The 19,593-nt window shown below is 41.0% G+C and overlaps 2 protein-coding genes across 8 annotated transcripts in view; one reads left to right on the top strand and one right to left on the bottom strand.

Annotated features, from left to right (window-relative positions):
• The window catches only part of plekha7a (pleckstrin homology domain containing, family A member 7a), a 99,240-nt gene extending 97,161 nt beyond the window's left edge, over positions 1-2,079 (top strand). For 4 of the 7 annotated variants that reach the window (XM_084450693.1, XM_084450690.1, XM_084450689.1 and 1 more), the window contains one exon: positions 1,461-2,078. In XM_084450693.1, the coding sequence (XP_084306819.1) occupies positions 1,461-1,483 (23 nt within the window). In that variant the 3' untranslated portion in view covers positions 1,484-2,078. Of the gene's footprint in view, positions 1-1,460 lie in introns of all 7 variants that reach the window. The other 3 variants (XM_084450688.1, XM_084450687.1, XM_084450686.1) reach the window with 1 other exon arrangement.
• Positions 2,080-3,904: 1,825 nt separating this feature from the next.
• On the bottom strand, positions 3,905-8,092 carry cUnh11orf58 (chromosome Un C11orf58 homolog). The gene is made up of 5 exons (XM_084451216.1): positions 8,029-8,092; positions 6,596-6,679; positions 6,147-6,207; positions 5,550-5,659; positions 3,905-5,016 (listed from the first exon to the last, which is right to left on the bottom strand). Exons 1-5 carry the CDS (start codon positions 8,083-8,085, stop codon positions 4,801-4,803), a joined length of 528 nt encoding a protein of 175 aa, XP_084307342.1. The 5' UTR covers positions 8,086-8,092; the 3' UTR covers positions 3,905-4,800.
• Positions 8,093-19,593: the final 11,501 nt, after the last annotated feature.

Below are 19,593 nucleotides of genomic sequence, written 5' to 3'. Positions count from 1 at the left end.
CCGTTGTAGTTTTAGCCTGATTAGAGCAAATTTATACTTTAAAAAAGGAGAGTTGCAATAGTGTATATCTACCCTACCTGCGCAAATAACATCATTAGTGTACAATAAACTTTACGAAAATGTATGATTCGATTAAAATCATTGTTTTCGTAGCCTACGTAACACATCACGGAAATGTTGTCTTTTAAAATGTTATTGAGCCAAATAAAATATAGGGACTATCCATAATATAAATCTATCTACAACAACAACATATGATGACATGGCTTTTCTGGCTGTCTGTACCCCAGCAGGTCCAGCAGAACTTCTCATATTACTCCTGTCCTGGCCTCCTTGCGCTGGCTTCCAGTTAATTTCAGGATCCAGTTCAAGGTTCTTGTAATTCCGTATAGAGCCCTACATGGTCAGGCACCTGTATATCTGTCTGACCGGCTCCATGCACATGCTACCAGCAGGTCACTGAGGTCTGCTGACCAGGCTCTGTTGGTTGTCCCCCTCCTCAGGACTTGAGAGCTGCAGCCTCTGTGGATATTTTTAAGAAGCAGCTAAAAATGCTTCTGTTCAGACAGACATTTGTTGAATTAATTCGACTATGTTTATGACTATTTTCCTGTTTCCTGTGTGTGTTTATTTTTGTTGATTATTTGTATGCATTTTAACCTGTGTGAAGCACTTTCAGTCCTCTCTGTGAGAAGTGCTATGCAAATACAATTTACTTACTTACTTACTTACTATACTGTATACTGTAGGATACCGACAGATATCAGACAAATTGATTAATCCAATGAGGCCTTCTAGACCCATAGTAGGGTAGTGTGTCACAGCCAACTCATGCTTCATGTATAGATCATGGCTGCTTTACAACGCATCCTTGTATTGAACCACAGGAACCAACGGCGACGCTGTACTTGTAGCCATTTGGTTGATTTGAATAATTTCTTCAGTCCCCTGGATGTCCTCTCGGACAGTGCCATCCTCTCCAAATATCTGAGAACAAAATAATTCACCCATTTATCTATCATCATCATCATTAGTTATCCTCATCAAAAAATGTCATGGCCTTTCAAGAAGTCCCAGACTAGGACTGTATGTCCTGATTAATGCTCTTTATCTTATATTTTGTAGGCTATAATGTATGAATTGGAACTGCTGTATTACCAGGTCTCGCCTTGACTCTTAAATAGATTAAGAGATGAGCTTTAGTAGGCATAGCTTCCTTTTTGGGCGGGGCTGTCGTAGGAAAAACAGCTCCTTTGCTAAGGTATACTGTACCTTAAGAACCTTCGTAGATGGCTAAAGGTACATCGTACCTGGGAAACACGGCCCTCATTTATTAGGTTCTCCATCAAACAAGTATTGATTTGAAGAAATACAAATCTGTGAACTTGTACATTTTATAAATGCATTTGACCAGTGATAACTGTTGTTTGTTCTCATGATTGTCCCCCTCCTCTTTCCAGCCAGAGCCGTGTCTCAACGCTGACGTCCATGACGAACGTCCACGACAAACCGGACACTCATGTGGATGAGTTGCATTCTGACTCTGATCAATTTAAGCAGTAAATGCCATTGATTTGTTTCTCTGTAGTGCTTTTTACTCAAGCTAGTACAAGCTAGAACAATATGCTTTTTTTTACCCAAAAAGAGTGGCCACTGCATACAGTATCTAATATTGTTTAATTTAATTGGAGTTTTCTAAGCTTTTGCACTTGTATGGCATGTTGTGTAATTTGTTACGGTACTGAATAGCTGTTATGTACAATAAATTGAGATTAGCTGTGTTTTTGCAGTGTAATCTACAGTATATTTCACGAATGCTGAATAATGAAAAGCAATAATATTTTATTACAAGAGTGACAGAGCAATATGTAATGACGAATCCTATTTATTATATTTTAAGAATTTTAAAATATTTGTACACCAAATTGTATTTTGGTTGTAGCTAAAAACTGCCACCTAATGTAAAGCTTTAATTACCAATCAACCTGTCACCTCATTTTTTGCATAATCGAAGTATTGAGCAACCATAATGGTGTTTTATCTAAATAAATTTAACAAAACATGTTGTCTTTACATCTTCTATAAGGATTTTCTGACACACACACAAATATATAATATATATATATATATATTTGTGTACTGTAGTATATTATTATATTATATATATATTACTATATTATATATGTATACATAGGCTACATATATTGTTTTTTCAAAAATGTGTATAAAGATATTTGTAATTTAAAGCTCAATGAGAACTTTTTTTTACAGTTCAATATTCACCTTTACTTGCTATTAGTTCATGAATTTGCCCCCAAAATAATTTCCGTGAATTTCCCTGTGAATTTATCATTTTAGAATTTCGGTGTACTGGCTTGTACACTGGTGGAAAATCTTGAGGTGGAAACGGAAGTGACATGTTTTGCGTGTCACAATATCAGGAAGACTACAAACACTTTGCTCAGTGTAATTTCTCTACATGCACATAGAAGAAAGAAGACCCGCATTGAAGCCATCCTTGCAGAACGTCAATTGAAGTACCTACAATCTTCCAATCCAGTCTGCTCCATGCACATTTGTTAATATACTTTTTTCCCATCATTACAGCGAGTGAGTGGAGGATTGTGGGAAGTGTGGTTCTTAAAATGTAGTGCTGATTTTATCACGACCAGAGGGACCGCCAATGTGCCGAGTTATCTCATGTAGCTTTAATGTAAGCTTATTTTCCCATATCCTGGATTTGCTTTTCCCTGACTTCGCCTGTCACACCATTCCAACAGATTGTGTCTGTGCTGTCCTTGCAGCATTGTGGGCCTGTCTCTCATTAGGCTAATATGCAACTATTACTATTACTATTACAACTGTCCTAAAACGATAATAATGATGTCGCACTCATTTCTCACTCACACTCAGTTCTGCTAATCTTGTGGCCAAATAATGATTCAGATTTAACATGTCTGGGACATTTAGACATTTATAAGAAATGAATACAAATAGGCTATTCAGCTGTGAAGTGTAAAGTTAGATATTCTATCTAGGCAATAGGCCTGTTTCGATAATGACATTTTGCGACCATGTTTTTGTTGCTAGCTAACGTTATCTTACTAGCTATAACTTGTTACTGAGGTCATTAAACATATATGACATATTGAACATTTCTGCAATTCATTTGCATTCATTTTAATTATATACAATGAAATAATGAAATACATTTAGAACCGAAAATGTATTTTTTCTTTACAATATTATTATTGTATACAATTAATTATGAATAGTGTATCAAGGACTGACCTTTCAAATGACTTGGTGTGAGTTGTAATGCATGCATGATGAGTAACACTTTACATTACAGTGTTATTCTAGAGTAATTATTTGTGTATGTTAGATACATTGTAATAACAGTGTATTTTCAACTGACCTGGTTGTATAGAGGTGTCTTGTGACGTCGATATGACGTCAGAAAGACGTCTAAAAAACTTTGTTTTCAATCAAGAATCAACCAAAAGAAGACGTCTTTATGACGTCTTTTCAACTGACCTGTGCCCACTGGGCTCCTGACCAACCTAGCTGGTAGTGAACTAAGAATAACAGGAGTCACGAAGGGACAGTTGATGCACGGAGAGGAGAGCGGTCAGAGGCACAAACCTAAATTAAGGGGCATCCAAAGTGGATGTAGATGATGCATGTTTTTTTTATTGTGCTGCTTGCGAGTTTAAATGTAAAGTTTGACAGCTGTCCCGACTCTTGTGGTCTCCCCTAGGCATATGAGGGGAAAAAAGAAAAGAGGAAATCTCTGGTTTGAACTGGCGAATCTGACTCGACTCACAAAATACCGAGTTGGGCACAGCCCTGTTATTATACACTTAGAAACGTCCAGCTGTTTGAACTTCTGGAGGCACGGACGGAGTGGGGGGCGGCAGCTCATTTGCATTAAAGCTACAGACAGAAATGTCCCGTCCAGAACAGGACTGACGCGGGGGTATAGGGGCATGCTGCAATGTTTAATCTGAGTGGTATTTTCAGTAAAAATATTCAAAGCCATGTTTTGGGGGCCCTATAGAGGCCTATATTAAAGGAGAGGTTCGGAATTTAGCATTATAAGCCATGGTATAAGGTTATTTATGATCATATACAATATGATATCAAAGTTTCGTCAAGCGGTGCAGTCTCGAGATACAGCCCGTTGCCAAGATATAGCCCGTTGCCGCTAACACACTCAATGCACTCTCAAGAACACACTCAATGGATCCATAGGTGCATAGACAAAATCCCTCTCGTTTTCAAAGACGGGCAACGCACCGAGTGATCACCGATGTCTGTTGATGTTCTGGCAAAAAAAATTGCCACAAACTATACTTCCGATCGGGTTTTATTGATCATATTATTTCCATTGATTTGTAAATTCCCAACCTGTCCTTTAATGTGTTGAAAAGGAGCATAATAGGGTACCTTTAAAGATTGTACAAGTCTCACATCGTGCCTTTAACGTTTCTTTCATGAAACAATCAGTAGCACATACACCCATTACAAAAGCTTTCTGCTTGAAATGAGACAGTTGAACCAGCAATTCTCCCTCTTCTATCAGTTAGACTCAAGTGGACAACAGAAATAAACATGGAGAATCCTCCTAATTCAGTTAGTGTCAAACTACATGTTCTTTCAGAACAACGCCAAAAAGAGCCCTCTTATATCACACAATTACAAGCTATCGCCTGGGGGAGTACTTCAAATAAAAATAAAAAGAACACTGTAGAAATTGATGGTTCAAGGTTACAAAAGGTTGAAATTGGCTCCCAGTCTTTAGGATGGTTTGACGAAGGCCATTTTCAAGCTGTTTTTCTCCTCCTCCTTCGGTGCTTCTTTGGCACTGGACTCTGGGATCTGTAGTGTGGAGGGTGTGTCCTGGGACTCCTGTGGTTCTGATGTCGCTGGGCTCCCTGGGCTTTTGGGACTGGCTGGTTTCTCTGGCTCTGCTGCTGTTTGGCTCTCTAAGGGCGGGGGAGAGACAGGCTCCGGCTGTGGACAGAGAGGGAGAGAGACCGTAAGCGAGAGAGTGACTGACTGTTGGAACATGGTTCTCATTCTGTGCCACACTTTGCTAGCCTGCTGAGTCTGGATTACATACTCAGGGACATAATACAAGTTCTGGATCTGTTACACTGCTACTGAGTCTGTTACAATCTGGAGAAATATCGTTTATAATATGGTTTGTGAAGTAGCAGTGTAACAGAGGCAGATTGGTAAACCACTTGTTATAAGTAAGTAAGTAAGTAAGGATGGATGGATGCATACATACTATCTACGCTATAATTCAGGTCTTAATGAATCAACCCTAGACATCCTCACAGTTGACGGATGCATTATGACCACACATACAATAGATAGGTCACCAGCACCATATCATGATACACTGCGCATTTTGTGATATATCGGAATTTGTGAACTAGCTTGCTAACAGCTTGTACGATATAGCGACACCAGGGCTTGGATAATCGATTCTGAAAATGGCAGAAATGAACCACCCCATCCACCATCTCTTCATCGCTCACCTCACTGAAGCCAAGGCCACAGTGTCGGCGGTTCCGACCCGACAGCTTCCCATCCAGGCCTTGTTGGTACTGCAGCTCCAGCTCTGAGTTCATCCTCTTGTCCTCCATGCCTGCAGAGGCAGAACTAGTCACCCACCAGACACATACCCAACACAGCACTATCCATCAGTCGATAGATAGGTCTGTATTGGGTATGTGAGAAGGTGCCCCCAGTTAATAAGGTAATATGGGTAGGGATGTGCATAGTTGAAAGTTGCTTCCTGTATTTTGCATGTTGCACAACGCGCACACACACACACACTGAAGAACACGTGTGAATACATAATACATGAAATGTGGATATGAGAAAGTAGCCTATACATTTCTGCATGCATTGCTCAATCGTAGACTGTGTTACCTACTTATCTGGCTCAACTTATAATGCCAGACGCCTACAATTCTAAATCGACATCTTTCTACCTTTGCGGTAGAAGATTTCACAGCTGTCAGCATTATGGCCACAGCTCTACATTATAAGTGTCATTATAAAAACACAGCCCTACGACATCAATAATCACATCAGTGTCACATCAGGTTTCAGAGATGAAAGCTTCTCACCACTGCGGAGCTGAGACGTTGACTTATGATCTCCGATGACCAGGCGTCCAGTGTGCTCCTTCTAGAAATGGAGAGATCAAAATGTTTTTTTTTTTTTCTTTCTCTACTACCGTTAGGCTAGTCTGTTGTCAAATCAGTGGCTTGTGTTTAATAATACTCAGAGGTTGTTTCAAATACTTTGGCTGTGCTTAATGGTAAATAAATAAATATTGCATATTTGTCATACACTACATGATATGACTATGTACAATGAAGTGCTGATCAGAACCCAACATGGGACAACTCCTCGCTAAGCTTGTTGGGCAGCTAATGTCCTGTCCGGCTGGCCCTCCAGCCCGGCTCAAGCCGAGCCTCTCGGGTTTTTACAGCCATGGAGCCATAACAGATGTGATGATTCTACATCATAAACATACAGGTATAATGCTACGGCAGACTTATGACCCACAAACCTTCCCGGCCCCCATCAACCGTAAAAACTTCTGTTTTCTCTCGTCACTGCCCAGATCTGCTGCCGCCCACGCGGTGGAGCCGTCCTACAAAAGGGAATCACCACCGGTTACTGTACATGAAAATGGGGGACATCAGTTTATTATGTTTAACGTACTTCTACTTGTTATTGTGCTTCTTTTTTCATGCAAATCCCCTGTGCACCACCCCCCAAGGCGTATGTGAAAATGTATTTGGCAAATAAACAAAATTCTGTTTCTGATTCTTTAACTTCATTTCACTCACTTCATTTACTCAGTTACAGTTCACTTAAAATGTACCTTGTGAATTATGCTTTTTTTTTAGCTTTCAATCATGGTAAGTCCATGTACCAAGCCATATGTTGGTACGTATACATAGATATATATTTCACTTTGACCATTCTGGACAACCCCTCCCATCCCCTCTATGACGAGCGGTGGCAGGTGGGGGGCACCTTCAGCCACAGGCTCCTCCCACCCAGGGGCAACACTGAGCGGTTCAGGCACTCCTTTGTGCCAGTGGCTATCAGACTCTATACTGTAACAGTGCCTGAGCACTCTGTGTTATGAATGTGTGCATGCATGTATACTTGAGTGTTGGTATACATATTTATACAGACTGTATGTTTGTATGTATAGTTTCTATATGTATGCAATATGCATACTGTAGGTATATATTTTTTGCAATTTAATTTAGTCTATAATCTTTATTCTATATGTATATTCTTTATTCTACTGCACTTTTTCACTGCTTAAACACCAAATTGTCCCCCACGGGGATTATTAAACGTTGATTATTAAAGTATCTATTTATCTATCCATCTATCTTATACAGACTGTATGTATATATTCCTTACTCTCTCTCTCTCTTATATGTATATTCACTACTTTGTATATTCTGTATTCCAGTTCGTATCTTAATTTGGATTTGGCTTGACTCCAAATGGATGAAGCAGATCATATTCGATGGTACTTTATTATACAAAATTGTAATCTTTATTTCATGATTTCTGAAATACTTCGAAGATAATTCAATGGAATATGTCCAGCTACTGATGAATGGAGGCTTCATCGATGCTAACGTTAGCTGGCTAACAAGCCTAACAAGCTAGCTAACTTCCAATTACATTATCTTCAACGATAAGAACATAGATGACCTCATTCTTCCGCCAAAACACAAATGAAAGCACAAAGTTATTGATTAGCTAAGTACATGATCCATGCTGCATCCATCAAGTACCTATAGGTACGCTAAGTTTGCTAGCACTAGCTAACGTTACACAATCTAGGTAGGTAGGCAGACCAATATACATAAAATTAGCTAGTGCTGTTACTTTAGCAAATAGCAATATGCTACATGTAGCATAATCAACAACATACAACGATTTACCAGTCTTTAAAATAACGTCACCTACCTCCTCATGTGGAGACGCAGGTCTCTTCGTCCCATGTTTATCATCTGCAGATGTCATGTTTGAGCGTCTGTTAGCTTCTGTTATTCAATATAAAACTGCTGTGCTGTGCTAGAGTATTCATGTCGTCACTTCCTGTTCCGATTTCGCCTCTAGTGATCGAAATAAAAGTCGTCAGATCAAAATAAAAGTCCTCAGACTAGAATGCCTAAGCGGAAGCAGGACCATCACATATGATGTTTGTCAATTAAAAAAAACATACATTTTACTAATCTCGGTTAAAGGTGGGATAGGTAGTTTGCTTTTGGCTTTATTTGGTAAAATTGGCATAATATCCTTTCAGCTATCAGTAACAGAAGTGCTCTGAGAATAAACTTGGATCTCCGTGTTTACCGCTGCCTCTGTATTTTGGATTCAAAGAATGCACCGCGCCCGAATGTATTGACCAATCAGGGTCTCTATCTCGCCACACCTACCAGTCATGTTTGGAGGGAGGGACTACATCATGATTGGCAGGAGGGAGGGGCGGGTTCTTTTGAAAAAGATGACCAATCGGAGGCCTTGTTGACGTCAAACTACCTTCCCCACCTTTAATTTGGAAGTTAGCTAATATTAACTAGCCAACATTACACTCATTTAAGACTCACCAAAACGTTGTAAAGCTCTCACATGCCAGCTCTTACAGAACTCTAACTCTCCTTTCGCATTCCTGCAGCTCTTAACATGGCCAGACTAATAGTGATTTTCACCTATTTAAATACTTTAAAACTTGTTATGGAATAACTGCTTTACAGTATTACGACAAAATGACTTTTTTGACTTGCAAAATTATGTTTTAAATTGACAGACATCATGGTCATGCACAATTCAAATGGGATCAAGGTTTATTGCCATTGACTACGGTACTTTTTTTTTCTTCAGAATTAAGGTCCCAGGCTCTTCCTGCTTCCACTTGGCACTCTATACAAGCAGATTATTTGTTCACATCCTTTCTCATTAAGGTCATATGGTCAACTAAATTTGTTGTAGGTGCTAACTAAATACGTAGGCTAATCATAATAATCTTTTCTTACAAAAACCCTGCATGTATCTGCCATGAATGTCTTGAAGTTACAGTTCTGATTTTGCTGTTTTGCTATTTAAGGGAAGGTGCTGAAGTAGGTGTGTAGAAATAACCTACCACAAAGAGAATTGTTCCATGATTCCTTCAACCATGTTTTCCCTTACTCAAAATAATGTAGTCTAGTCCAGCAGTCCATGTAGTTTTCTCAGTGATAAGCAATTGTCTTAAAATCACATTCAAAATGTATCAAAACCATTTTCCCTACATGAATAGGCTAGGTCTATGAGGATTAGTCATAGGCCTATAGCCTATTTTATGAGGATTACAGTATACTAGTATTTAGCGACTATACAGCCTACTGATGTCCTTAAAAGCGTCTGTGGGTTCTTTACCACAAGGTGGCATACGAGTCTAAATAACCACATGTAACAGCTCAAAGCACGAAGATACAGGTACATGTAGGCCGCTTGTGCTTTATAGATCATTGGAGTAACTATACTTAGGATAATCATAGAATGTATTTTGGATATGGTAACCATTGTTGTATTCTAACGGTAGGTCAATAATGAACTGTTAAGTTTATTTGAGGAGCTAAAGTATTTGGCGAGTTCAATACAATGTTCATGCTGCATTATATATCACACAATATGGAATAGTCTTGGTACAGTTTAGGCACAATATTTAGGCACAGTAGTCTATCCTATTTCATGAGGATTGATGATGATTTTCCCTAAGGTAAGTAGGCGATAAAAAAAAAAAAAATCTTGATATGGAAGTTAAATTTAAGATAATTTAATCAAATGGTCAACATAAATATATTTCAAGATTAATATGAAATTATGCTCAGTTACATTTTAATTTCTCAAAGATATCTAGACATTGATCAACCATGATGGAAGTGTAGATGCCCCATATTCATTAAGATAGGCGATAAGAGAACAGTTGAAATGGACTACATACACAATGCAATATGCCAACTAACAGTTATGCTAACGATTATGCTGCCAAATAAAATAATCGATTCTTAATGGTATGGTTGTGGCGAAAAATAATTGTTCAAAAACTAGGCTATATTTACAATAATCCATCCTAAAATCCCATGGGCTTGAAATTGCATGGTCATGATATACAGCCTTTTCGACGATTTATATTAGACAATCTGGTCTGTAATAGCCTATATTTCATTTAGATTTGTAGACTTAACAGTATTTAGGCTACATTAATCAAATTTACAAAAACCACTAAGCACGTGATGACAGACATGTTAGAATGGGCAGTTTACCTGGAGTGGCATGAGGAATATGAGAGCATGGTCGAGGTCAAAACAAAAGTGGATACAACTTTTCGATAGGCTTATCGTGATATCACATATTATATGTAGTCTAGAGGAACTTAGGGACTGATAAGCAAACTGTGCAAAGGAGCAGGACCAAGAATTCCAATGCTACATGTAGGTCTACTTGTAGGCTAGGCTACTTCAAGTTAATATGGCAAATACAACTTGAAAAACAATGGATTATAGATTTGACCGTGAGCCTCATTAAAATGAAGGAAATTGTTTGTGGCGACATAATTACTGCTCTTGTTGCATTTGAGCATTAGGACGTCCCTGCAAACTCAACATAAAACATGCCAAATTCAAATTCACAGACACACACCTGCACACGTGCGCGCGCGCACGCACACACACACACACACACACACACACACACACACACACACACACACACACACACACACACACACATTCTCTCTCTCTCTCTCTCTCTCTCTCCCTCTTTCTAAACAAGCTTTCATTCTCATTCTCCAATTGGGGAGGGGTTATCCATGCGCTCGTCTCTTCGCCTGCCCCGCACACTCCCTGGACACTCGCGTTACTTTCAGATGTTGTTGCACGACGGGACATGCTTAGAATACTTACGACATGGCTCCTCAAGTTGATTGCCAAGATTGACAGCTCCAACCATTGTCTTTTCTCATTCCGAGGAGGAAGACGTTTTTGAAGACCCACTGAATTCACACCAGCGAACTCAACTTACGCACGGGATCTAGTAACCTCATGAATTGACTTTCACTCAACAGATGCAGAAAATAGACTGACAGATAACTCACAGACTGGATTATCAGGGTAAGACTCGGGGCTTCAGTTGATAACATGTTGTGTCATATAATGTTGGCTATGTTGTTTATTCGAAAGTTATGTCATGTGTCACAAAAAGCCGATATGAAAGCATTAAGTCAAATCAAGAGGCAAAAATACACTGGTGTAACTTAAACGATGCCTTGTTTCAGTTTTAAACAATCATTCGCCATTAATCGTTTAATCTAAGTTCAAGTTGGTTTTTATAGCCTACTTTAGGCAACTTGAGTTGCGGGTCCCACACTGGAAGTGTTGGCTTCTACGGAGCAGTTTCATTTTTCGGCCACATAGTGGTAGTCTACTAGTCTATTCATTGAAAACGAGGAGCGCTCTGCTGGCCATCTAAAGTGTGAATAGCAAACCTTCCGCCCAGAGTTCGCGTTGCGTCCGAGAGTCCGTTGAGCTTCAGAGGCAAATGTGTAGGCTTAATCGGTCTGCTTTTGATAGGCCTATTGCTGTCTTTTAAATGAACTGAAAGATGGAAATATTGTCTACACGGGCGACCTGGGGATGTCTCTCTCCCAAGTTTACTCTGTACGGGGTCACAGAAACTGACCCTTAAAGAATGCGTGAGTCATAAATTAAAATAGACTGAACCCTTCATTCTACTGATCCACTGGGAGACAATACTGGAGAAACAGGACCTTGCTCCCCGCGGACAACACGGTGCAAGAAACTGGCAGCTCAAAGTAAGTTATTTGAGCCTTTCCCTGAAAATGTTCATTGCGTTAAATCGTGTAGCCTAAATTTCCATTAAAGAATTATGCTTAAATTGTAGCTTGCAATGGACTTGAAATTACTTGTATCACTCATTTGGACGCTCTTGTTCTATAGGATGATGTTAATTTCTAAAAGTCCCGACAATGCAAACACACCGTAGCCTCGTCATGGTGAATAATAGAACGTGGGAAATATCAAACGTATACATTTCTAATAAAGAAGCTGCTAATCGCACAGTTTAGAGCCATCGGAATTGCTGACTGAAAAGTGAAAGTTTCGTTTGGGGTCATGGTGAGGATTCGTGGACTGACGCAAAACGATGATTTCACATGGCAGGACGGAGAACAGAAGCATCAATAACCTCTCTGGACAAGACAGATAGGTAATCACTTTGGGGTGTTTCCCCAAATGTAGCGGAGTGCAAGGTCTCCGATAAGAGCTGCACGCGCAGCGATAACGTCTGAAAGAGTCCTCGCGTGCACTGAAGACTGAAATGAATTCACGTGCCAGTGTGTGGTTTAAAAACCACTAAATAGGAAATACAGGCGATTAGGCCACGGCGATATCCGGATAATTGCAACACTGATTTATATTTCATCTCTCAACTTGTCCCACGTCCCATTTATTTGGCAGTGTAACTCCCAGGTAGACTATTGTAATCAAAAGCTCTAACAGCAACACTTTCCCTCTGAGTAGCCTAATTAGGCTACTGTAATCCGAGGAATGTTGTTTTTATTGTCCATGCAGTTAAGGAGTATTTACCAAACAACCTCTCCCCGTTTAAACCTCCATAGCCTTTCCTCTGTTTAGTTTTATTGTCTGACTCAAGCTGGGCAATTTGGAGAGCATTCTTGTTGTAAGTGAGAGTGTCTGTTTGAAAAACAATCCGTCGGCGGGACCCCTCCGCGGGGGTGAAGTTGATCTCGCATGGCATTTTGTTTTGAGCAGGTGCTGTGGGTTGAAGTTCCCTCATAAGGTAAAGCGGCATTAGAGTGTCGTCCACGTCCAAATGGCAGACTTAAAAATAGGCTGCCAATTCAGCACATTGTCCCGGGACGGCAGTTATACACTGTCTGGGAAACCCTATCGCGGCGCTCGGACCTGCAGTTTGCTGCTTGGACTGAGGCTGACAAGTGTTAGTCTACAACATCACAGTGTTGGCTTCTCTAATTCATTGAACAGCCGTCACTGAAATGGTCTGTGCACAATGTTCTGTCATGACATCTGTCATGCTTTATTTCAGCCAGTCTCGGACCTGTTTGCCTTAACATGTAGCCTGTCTTTTATTTTAAAGAAAATCTTGTTAAATTGCACGTGGAAATAGGAGGAATCAGTGAATAATCAGCCAATTTTGAGTTTGTATTCATTTATCCAAAGTGAATAACCAGCTTTCCAAAACTTCTTAAAACCTGTGAATGCAATTTAGGTGTTGCTTAACAATTGATGTAATGCAATACAATTCTTATCACGTTGTTATGCTATTAATAGCATTATTAAGCTTCCCAATAATGGCAATAATTTCAGTTTTCACATTTAATTAATGTAGTTGATGTGAGTTCACATGATTTTTTAAATTTCATTTTAAAGAATTGTAGATTGGTTTTCAATCTGATTTGACATTTGCCTAACAAAGAGACACGACGCTACAAGGTGTTTGACAGCTGAGAGAGAAGGAGTGTGTGTGTGTGTGTGTGGAGGGGGGGGGGGGGCTAGATGGATTAAAGAAGATAAAATGGGGAGGGAGAGAATGATGAGAGAGAGAGAGAGAATGCAATGGATTTGGAAAGTGGAACTTAAGTCAAGCACATATTATTAGTCATTTTTAGACTGATAGCTGACTTATTGTTGACTGTTGTCAGTTTGCATAATGACAAGGATTCATCCAGTTAAATTCCAAACCCATTTTTAATGTGAAATTCTTTATAATCAGCTTATTAATGCATATGTTTATGTTGTTGTTGTTGTTAACTTGGATTATTGGTAAAATTTAGCTCAAGACTAATCTATATTAATCTAAACAAATTTGTCACATTTACAGATTGAATTTGTGTTGCCAGTTGTTTTGAGATGAAGCTGGTCATTCAAAATATAGAGCATCACACTTCAAAGGTTGCAACAAACCCAGAGATCCTAATTATTTATTGTTTAACTCTCTGAAAAGACACTAGCCCCGAAATTAGACATGTGTTGTACAAACAGAAATTAAAACATTCAGTCGTAAGTATTTCTCCCCGTTCTGTAAGTGCACATTAGTCAGCCTATACTTATCTGCGGCTCAACGGCACACCCAAATTGCAGTCTTGCTGCTGAAAAAGAAAGGTTAAAGCTCATGGTAAATGAGCACTTGAAATACGATGGCAGATGCCTGGAAGTTTCTCAACCACAATGCAAGTTTTGAAAGGGAGAGGTGGAGGTAGTAGTGGTGTATGTGTGTGTGTGTGTGTGTGTGTGCGTGCGTGCGTGCGTGTGTGCGTGCGCGTGTGTGTGTGTATAGCAGATGCAGTACTATATTGCAATGCCCCCTTATACCACCGTAACCTTGGAGGCAGATTTGACCATTTACCCAGAGCGTAGAAAACAGCTCCCACAATGGCAGCCGTGACCTTTCCTTTTCGGCAGGGGATGCTTCCAGCACCTGCTCCCCGACCGGCCCGTTTACAGCACGCTGAATGGAGTCTCACCTGGCCTACCAGTGTTGATGAAGAAGACCCAAACTGTGCATGCGTCTCCCCCCCCTGCAAGAGCCACGGGTGTGTGCCCCTCCCTTTAATTGCTCAACATTTTGCATACACTCTCCTCACGTTCTCCGAAGCCAAATAAAAGAAGCTTTATCTCCCCAAATCACAGACGTGCACGATACGCTTGTTTCTCAACACAGCCTTCAAATCCACACAATGAATTAGACATGACTTGAACTTGTTGAAGCTCTTTTAAAGCCTAAAGGCAATGAAAACAATGTTCAACCACTGATGGGGGAATACAACGGCAGTGATTGGGGTCTATTGTCCTGAAATGACTCATTCATCTACCCTTCCTGGTCTTTCAGAGGCACTGAAATACCCCAACAGATCCACTCTGTATCCCCCCAGTGCACACAACTTGACTAAGCAGCTGATATTCAGATGTTTGCACGCTTGTATGCAAAATAGATCAGTGTCACATAGTTATATTCATCTGTGCTGTGTCTGGAAGCTCCATCATCATAACTTTATTGGTGTGGTTTTAAAGATGGAATCATTGTAAAAGACATAATTCCGGGACTGGCTTCTTCTCTACCTGCGTTGACTGACGTCTTAAGCTCACAAGGTACAGCCAAGAAGACATGTCAAAAAAGAGCTCTGGAAAAATGTCCCGTGAATTTTTTTTAATAGCTTCTGGATGTAAACTGCTGAGGGAAACTGCTTTGGCTCGTCCAATGGGATCGCTGGCCTTTGGATTGTTGACCATAGTGGAATGGGACAGATGACCGACACTTGGTCTTCAGTTACTCCCAAGCTGTCCATCAAAAATAAGCTCCTGTATTGGACAGCTGCAGCAGATGCTTTGTCTATTAAACAAGCCTCTGTGATTTATCGGAGGGGGGGAAAAAATACTTGCTAGCAGGTCGTCGCTTTGCTGACTTCCAGTAGCTATATTACTCTCTCGTAGTCCTTTCCCTCTCTGCCTCTCTCGATCTCTCTCCATTTCTCTGATATTCTTCCTGTGGTTCACCATTCCTCTTTCAATGTCTCCCCCTCTCTTTTTATGCATTGTGTTACATACATGCATACTTACTGTATAAGCCATATTGTGCCAAGGTCATTAAATTAATTGAACCATACCTTACCATTTATTTATATAACAGTTTCAATTGCAAGATGGAATATTTTTGTGCATCCTGAGCTATGAACGGTTTATAAGGCATGCTATGACTAGGCAATGAAGAACCTATGAATGGGATTAGGGATCTAATATTCCCATTCCCTGCCACAAGCATGCCAGGATGCAGAACAGGAAGCTTGGAAAATATCAACACTTGAAATGGTATTGAAATGGAAAACAAATCATGACGAAGTTAAGCCTGCCTTTCTGTTTTCTGTGTCAGTGGAGAAAAATGGCCTTCCGTCACGAACAAAAGCCAGCGACAGAGGAAAGCTATGAATGAATTCCCATATCAAATAACAAAACAGGATAGCTTTTGTTAAGCGTGACTCCCACACATTTCACTGTGTGCTTAACACTTTCAAAGCGTGCAAAGGTGTTTGTGATATTTTGTTTCTCTGGCTCGTGTATTGTTTCCAGGTGATACAGCATGTACAGTATGTGTGTCACCAGGTTTACTACGTAGGTACTGTACGATGCGGCTGTTTTATAACTCTCTCACAACTAGACAGTGTTTGGGATGACTAGAGAGTGTTCAGTGTTAATGAGGTAATGCCTTTGTTAGTATTAATTAATCCAGTGAATGTGCTGAACCTCCAAGAACAGTGCCTGATTCAGGTACTGTAGGCCTTGACACGCTTAAAAGACTTAACAGTTTGTTCTGCTGTGTTTTGATGTACAGTGCCAGTGTATTGTAAGTCTGTAGTGGACTGTACAGTAACGTACCCTTGGATGGGGAGGGAGAGGAGAGGGAAATGTGCTGAAATGTCGTGGTTTGGTCACCCATGCAATTCCCATCAACCTCTCTAACCATCTGAGAGAGCTGCTGAAACTGGCACATGCCACACACACACACACACACACACACACACACACACACACACACACACACACACACTCACACACACACACACACACACACACACACACACACACACACACACACACACACACACACACACACACAGTTTTTGCAGTAGGGCGATGTGTAAGGAGACTTCTGTTTTAACAAAGGTGCAGAACGCCGTCATACCGTTATGTAGTGCGACGGATTTTGGCGCTTCCTTTGTCACAGAAAGTCCCTTTTCACACCACAGGCCGACACTTCATCACTCACGTCGGCCATGAGTAAAGGGGGCGTGGCAGTAAGGGTTCGGGTGCGAGTCCTCCGGAACGACTGTGTGGTCTGAGGGCCAAGGGGAGGGAGGTGTAGGTCCCACCCGTTGTGCCCTTAAGCTGAATGCTGATTGGTCGATGGCCAGCTGTCGACGCAGGGTGTTCCTGAGGTCTCCAGGCCAGAGAGAAGTCTTTAATCAAACTGTCGTCATCGGGAGGTGGCGAGAGAGAGAGAGAGAGAGAGAGAGAGAGAGGGAGAGAGAGAGAGAGAGAGAGAGAGAGAGAGAGAGAGAGTGAAAGAGACACCATACAAGCTGGGATGCCCAGAATAGAAAAGCACTAGTTTGACTGGCAGGCCTGAAATCGGCCCATGTGAGTTCCATTGGACCATTACTTGGTGTGACATGGAATCCCCGTGTTCTTACGGTCTGGCCGTGGGACAAAGTTCAAAGGCTGGGACTTGAATTAGAGTACGTGCTTCCTTCACGCCTATTTGTACACAGTACCCATGTACAGTCTGGTATAAGCAGGGATCCGGTTCGCTGCTGAGCATAGTGTGCTGGGAGGAAGTATTGAAGAGTGCCATTGGCTCTGCTACAGCTGACTGCGCTGGAACTTCATATTACCTCACGTAATCTAACACACTGCATACCATATGACAGATGACAAATTTGTATTGGAGGTTTCTCAACCCTGCCCTTCGGGTAACGGTAGCAGTGTGTTTATCCCCATCTGAAGAGAATTACAGGCATTTCATCGGACCCACCTGTTGTGCTTTCTGTACCGCTAATGCTAACCTCATGGTACCAAAGCCTTTTGGCAGTAGCAGTGCTAACGTTGTGTTAGCATTCGCCATGCGATAGGCCCTTATGCACATTGCACAGCATTGATTAAAGGGGATTGATATGTGTTGGCTAGATAGTTGGGACTACCAATAACTAAGCAATTGGTGTAACCAAAATAAAGACCCTCCTTTTCTTCAGGCTCCCAACTTCTTGGTTCCCTCTGGGAGGGCCTCCCTTTGTAGGAGTGGAAAATAGCTGCCTCAGCAGGCCTTTTAGTCTCATTCTCAGGGAGCTTTACTGTGTCCCCTCTTTTAATATGGTAAATGTAGGCTGGCTTGTGATGTCAATTGTTATTGCTGGATACATGCTGTAGGAAAAAACTAATTTTCTTTCTCTAAAGAACCATAGCGAAAAGCAGCTTATGTCATAAAGACTGTATTGTGGAGGTTGGGGCTTTTCCCCGTGTTCAAGTGTCACTCTGCTTTGTACCGTACATTGTTCACTTCACGTGTTTTTCTCCCTGTATTTGTGCACGTCTCTCAATGCACAATGAACTTTGTGCCTGTTTGTTCACAACGCACACAGGAAAAGAGTTGAGCCTGCCTTTTGTTGGAGAGATTTGAGAATAATAACAGCTATTGAACTGCCATAAATGATTACATGTTCTTGAACGATTCTTAGCTATTACGTAACACACCTCTCTCCAGGAGAGAAAGATGAAGATGATTGGAGCCTTTGATATAATTTTCGGAACTCTTCAGGACGGGCGATTGACAGCTCCTCTGCTCAAACAGTCTGCCGTTGTCTCCGCTCGCGGTTGCAGGTGATTGGTTATGGTTCAGGGGTCACCCTCTGTCAGTTACGCTTCAATCAAGGGGGCCGGAGAGGGGTGTGGAATCATGTGGAATGTACAGTGCATAATATCTGTATGCGTGGGAATGACGAAGGCAGCTAAGTGGATAACCTCCCGCGATCGATCTCTCTCTTTGTTACAGTCTCTTATTGAATCAAACTCTCAAAGCACAGCCGTTCCCGACTAACCAGTTTAACCTCAGGGGCTAGCTGACTAGCCTAAACGAGTGGTTAACTTAATTTAGGCAGCGGTTAGCATGGTGGAGACGGGGGGAAAAAAGAGACTAACACTGTAAAACAACGGCACCTTTTACACTTTAAGAAAGACCACAGGGGTTAGAATTTCCACTCACTGTCAAAAAAAAAGAACAGTACGTATTTCAAGTATTGTTATTATTATGATACACCGACACTTATTCATGTGAAATCTTTTACCCAGCTTCCTGTTCTATTGATACATTGCCGAAGACAACCCTCTCTTTCCCAAGACGCCGACAGACTGTTTCTCTCTCCGTCCGACATCATACGGAAGATTTGTGTCCCCTCTTTAAATCACGTACCTCTCTAGCAGATGAAGCCCACCAGAGAATTAGCTCCGACAGTCATTTCTCCTGCCTTTCCCGGCGGACACATTTACATTTATGTGTGCGGCAATTAATTATAGCCCTCTGCTGGCCTTGTAAATTAAAGGACGAAGGTTGCCCATGTTAATTGGCCTTGACAGTTTAAATGGTTGTTGGGGCCATGACATAGCTGACATCTGGCTTATGCTGTGGCTTCATCCAGAGGCAGTACTGTTGCTGTTCCAGTATCAACATGCACTGTACTTTGTATTATTTTCAATGAGTATTTTATGGTCTTTGTTAAGTGTCTTTTGTCCAAAGGGTTTGTTTTGGTATTGGTTTCCAACTTTGGTTTTCCAATGGAAGAACGTTTATTATTAGGTATGACCCTCTCCTATTTACCGTTGATTCTCACTAAGAGAATCTCCCATCTTTGTTCTACTCCAAGTTTCTACACATACTGTAGGA

The sequence above is a fragment of the Borostomias antarcticus genome, assembly GCF_949987555.1.
Source record: "Borostomias antarcticus genome assembly, chromosome: 16".
In the NCBI taxonomy this organism is placed as follows: domain Eukaryota; kingdom Metazoa; phylum Chordata; class Actinopteri; order Stomiiformes; family Stomiidae; genus Borostomias; species Borostomias antarcticus.
The sequence above is the reverse complement of the archived record's forward strand: the minus strand, read 5'-3'. Positions and strand labels throughout refer to the sequence as shown.

Coding starts and splice junctions, on each gene's coding strand:
- cUnh11orf58 (XM_084451216.1), bottom strand. CDS start 8,085: ATGACATCTGCAGATGATAAACATGGGACGAAGAGACCTGCGTCTCCA. Junction 6,208..6,595: donor GGTTGATGGGGGCCGGGAAG/GTTTGTGGGTCA, acceptor CTCCATTTCTAG/AAGGAGCACACTGGACGCCT. Junction 5,660..6,146: donor AACGTCTCAGCTCCGCAGTG/GTGAGAAGCTTT, acceptor CTGCCTCTGCAG/GCATGGAGGACAAGAGGATG.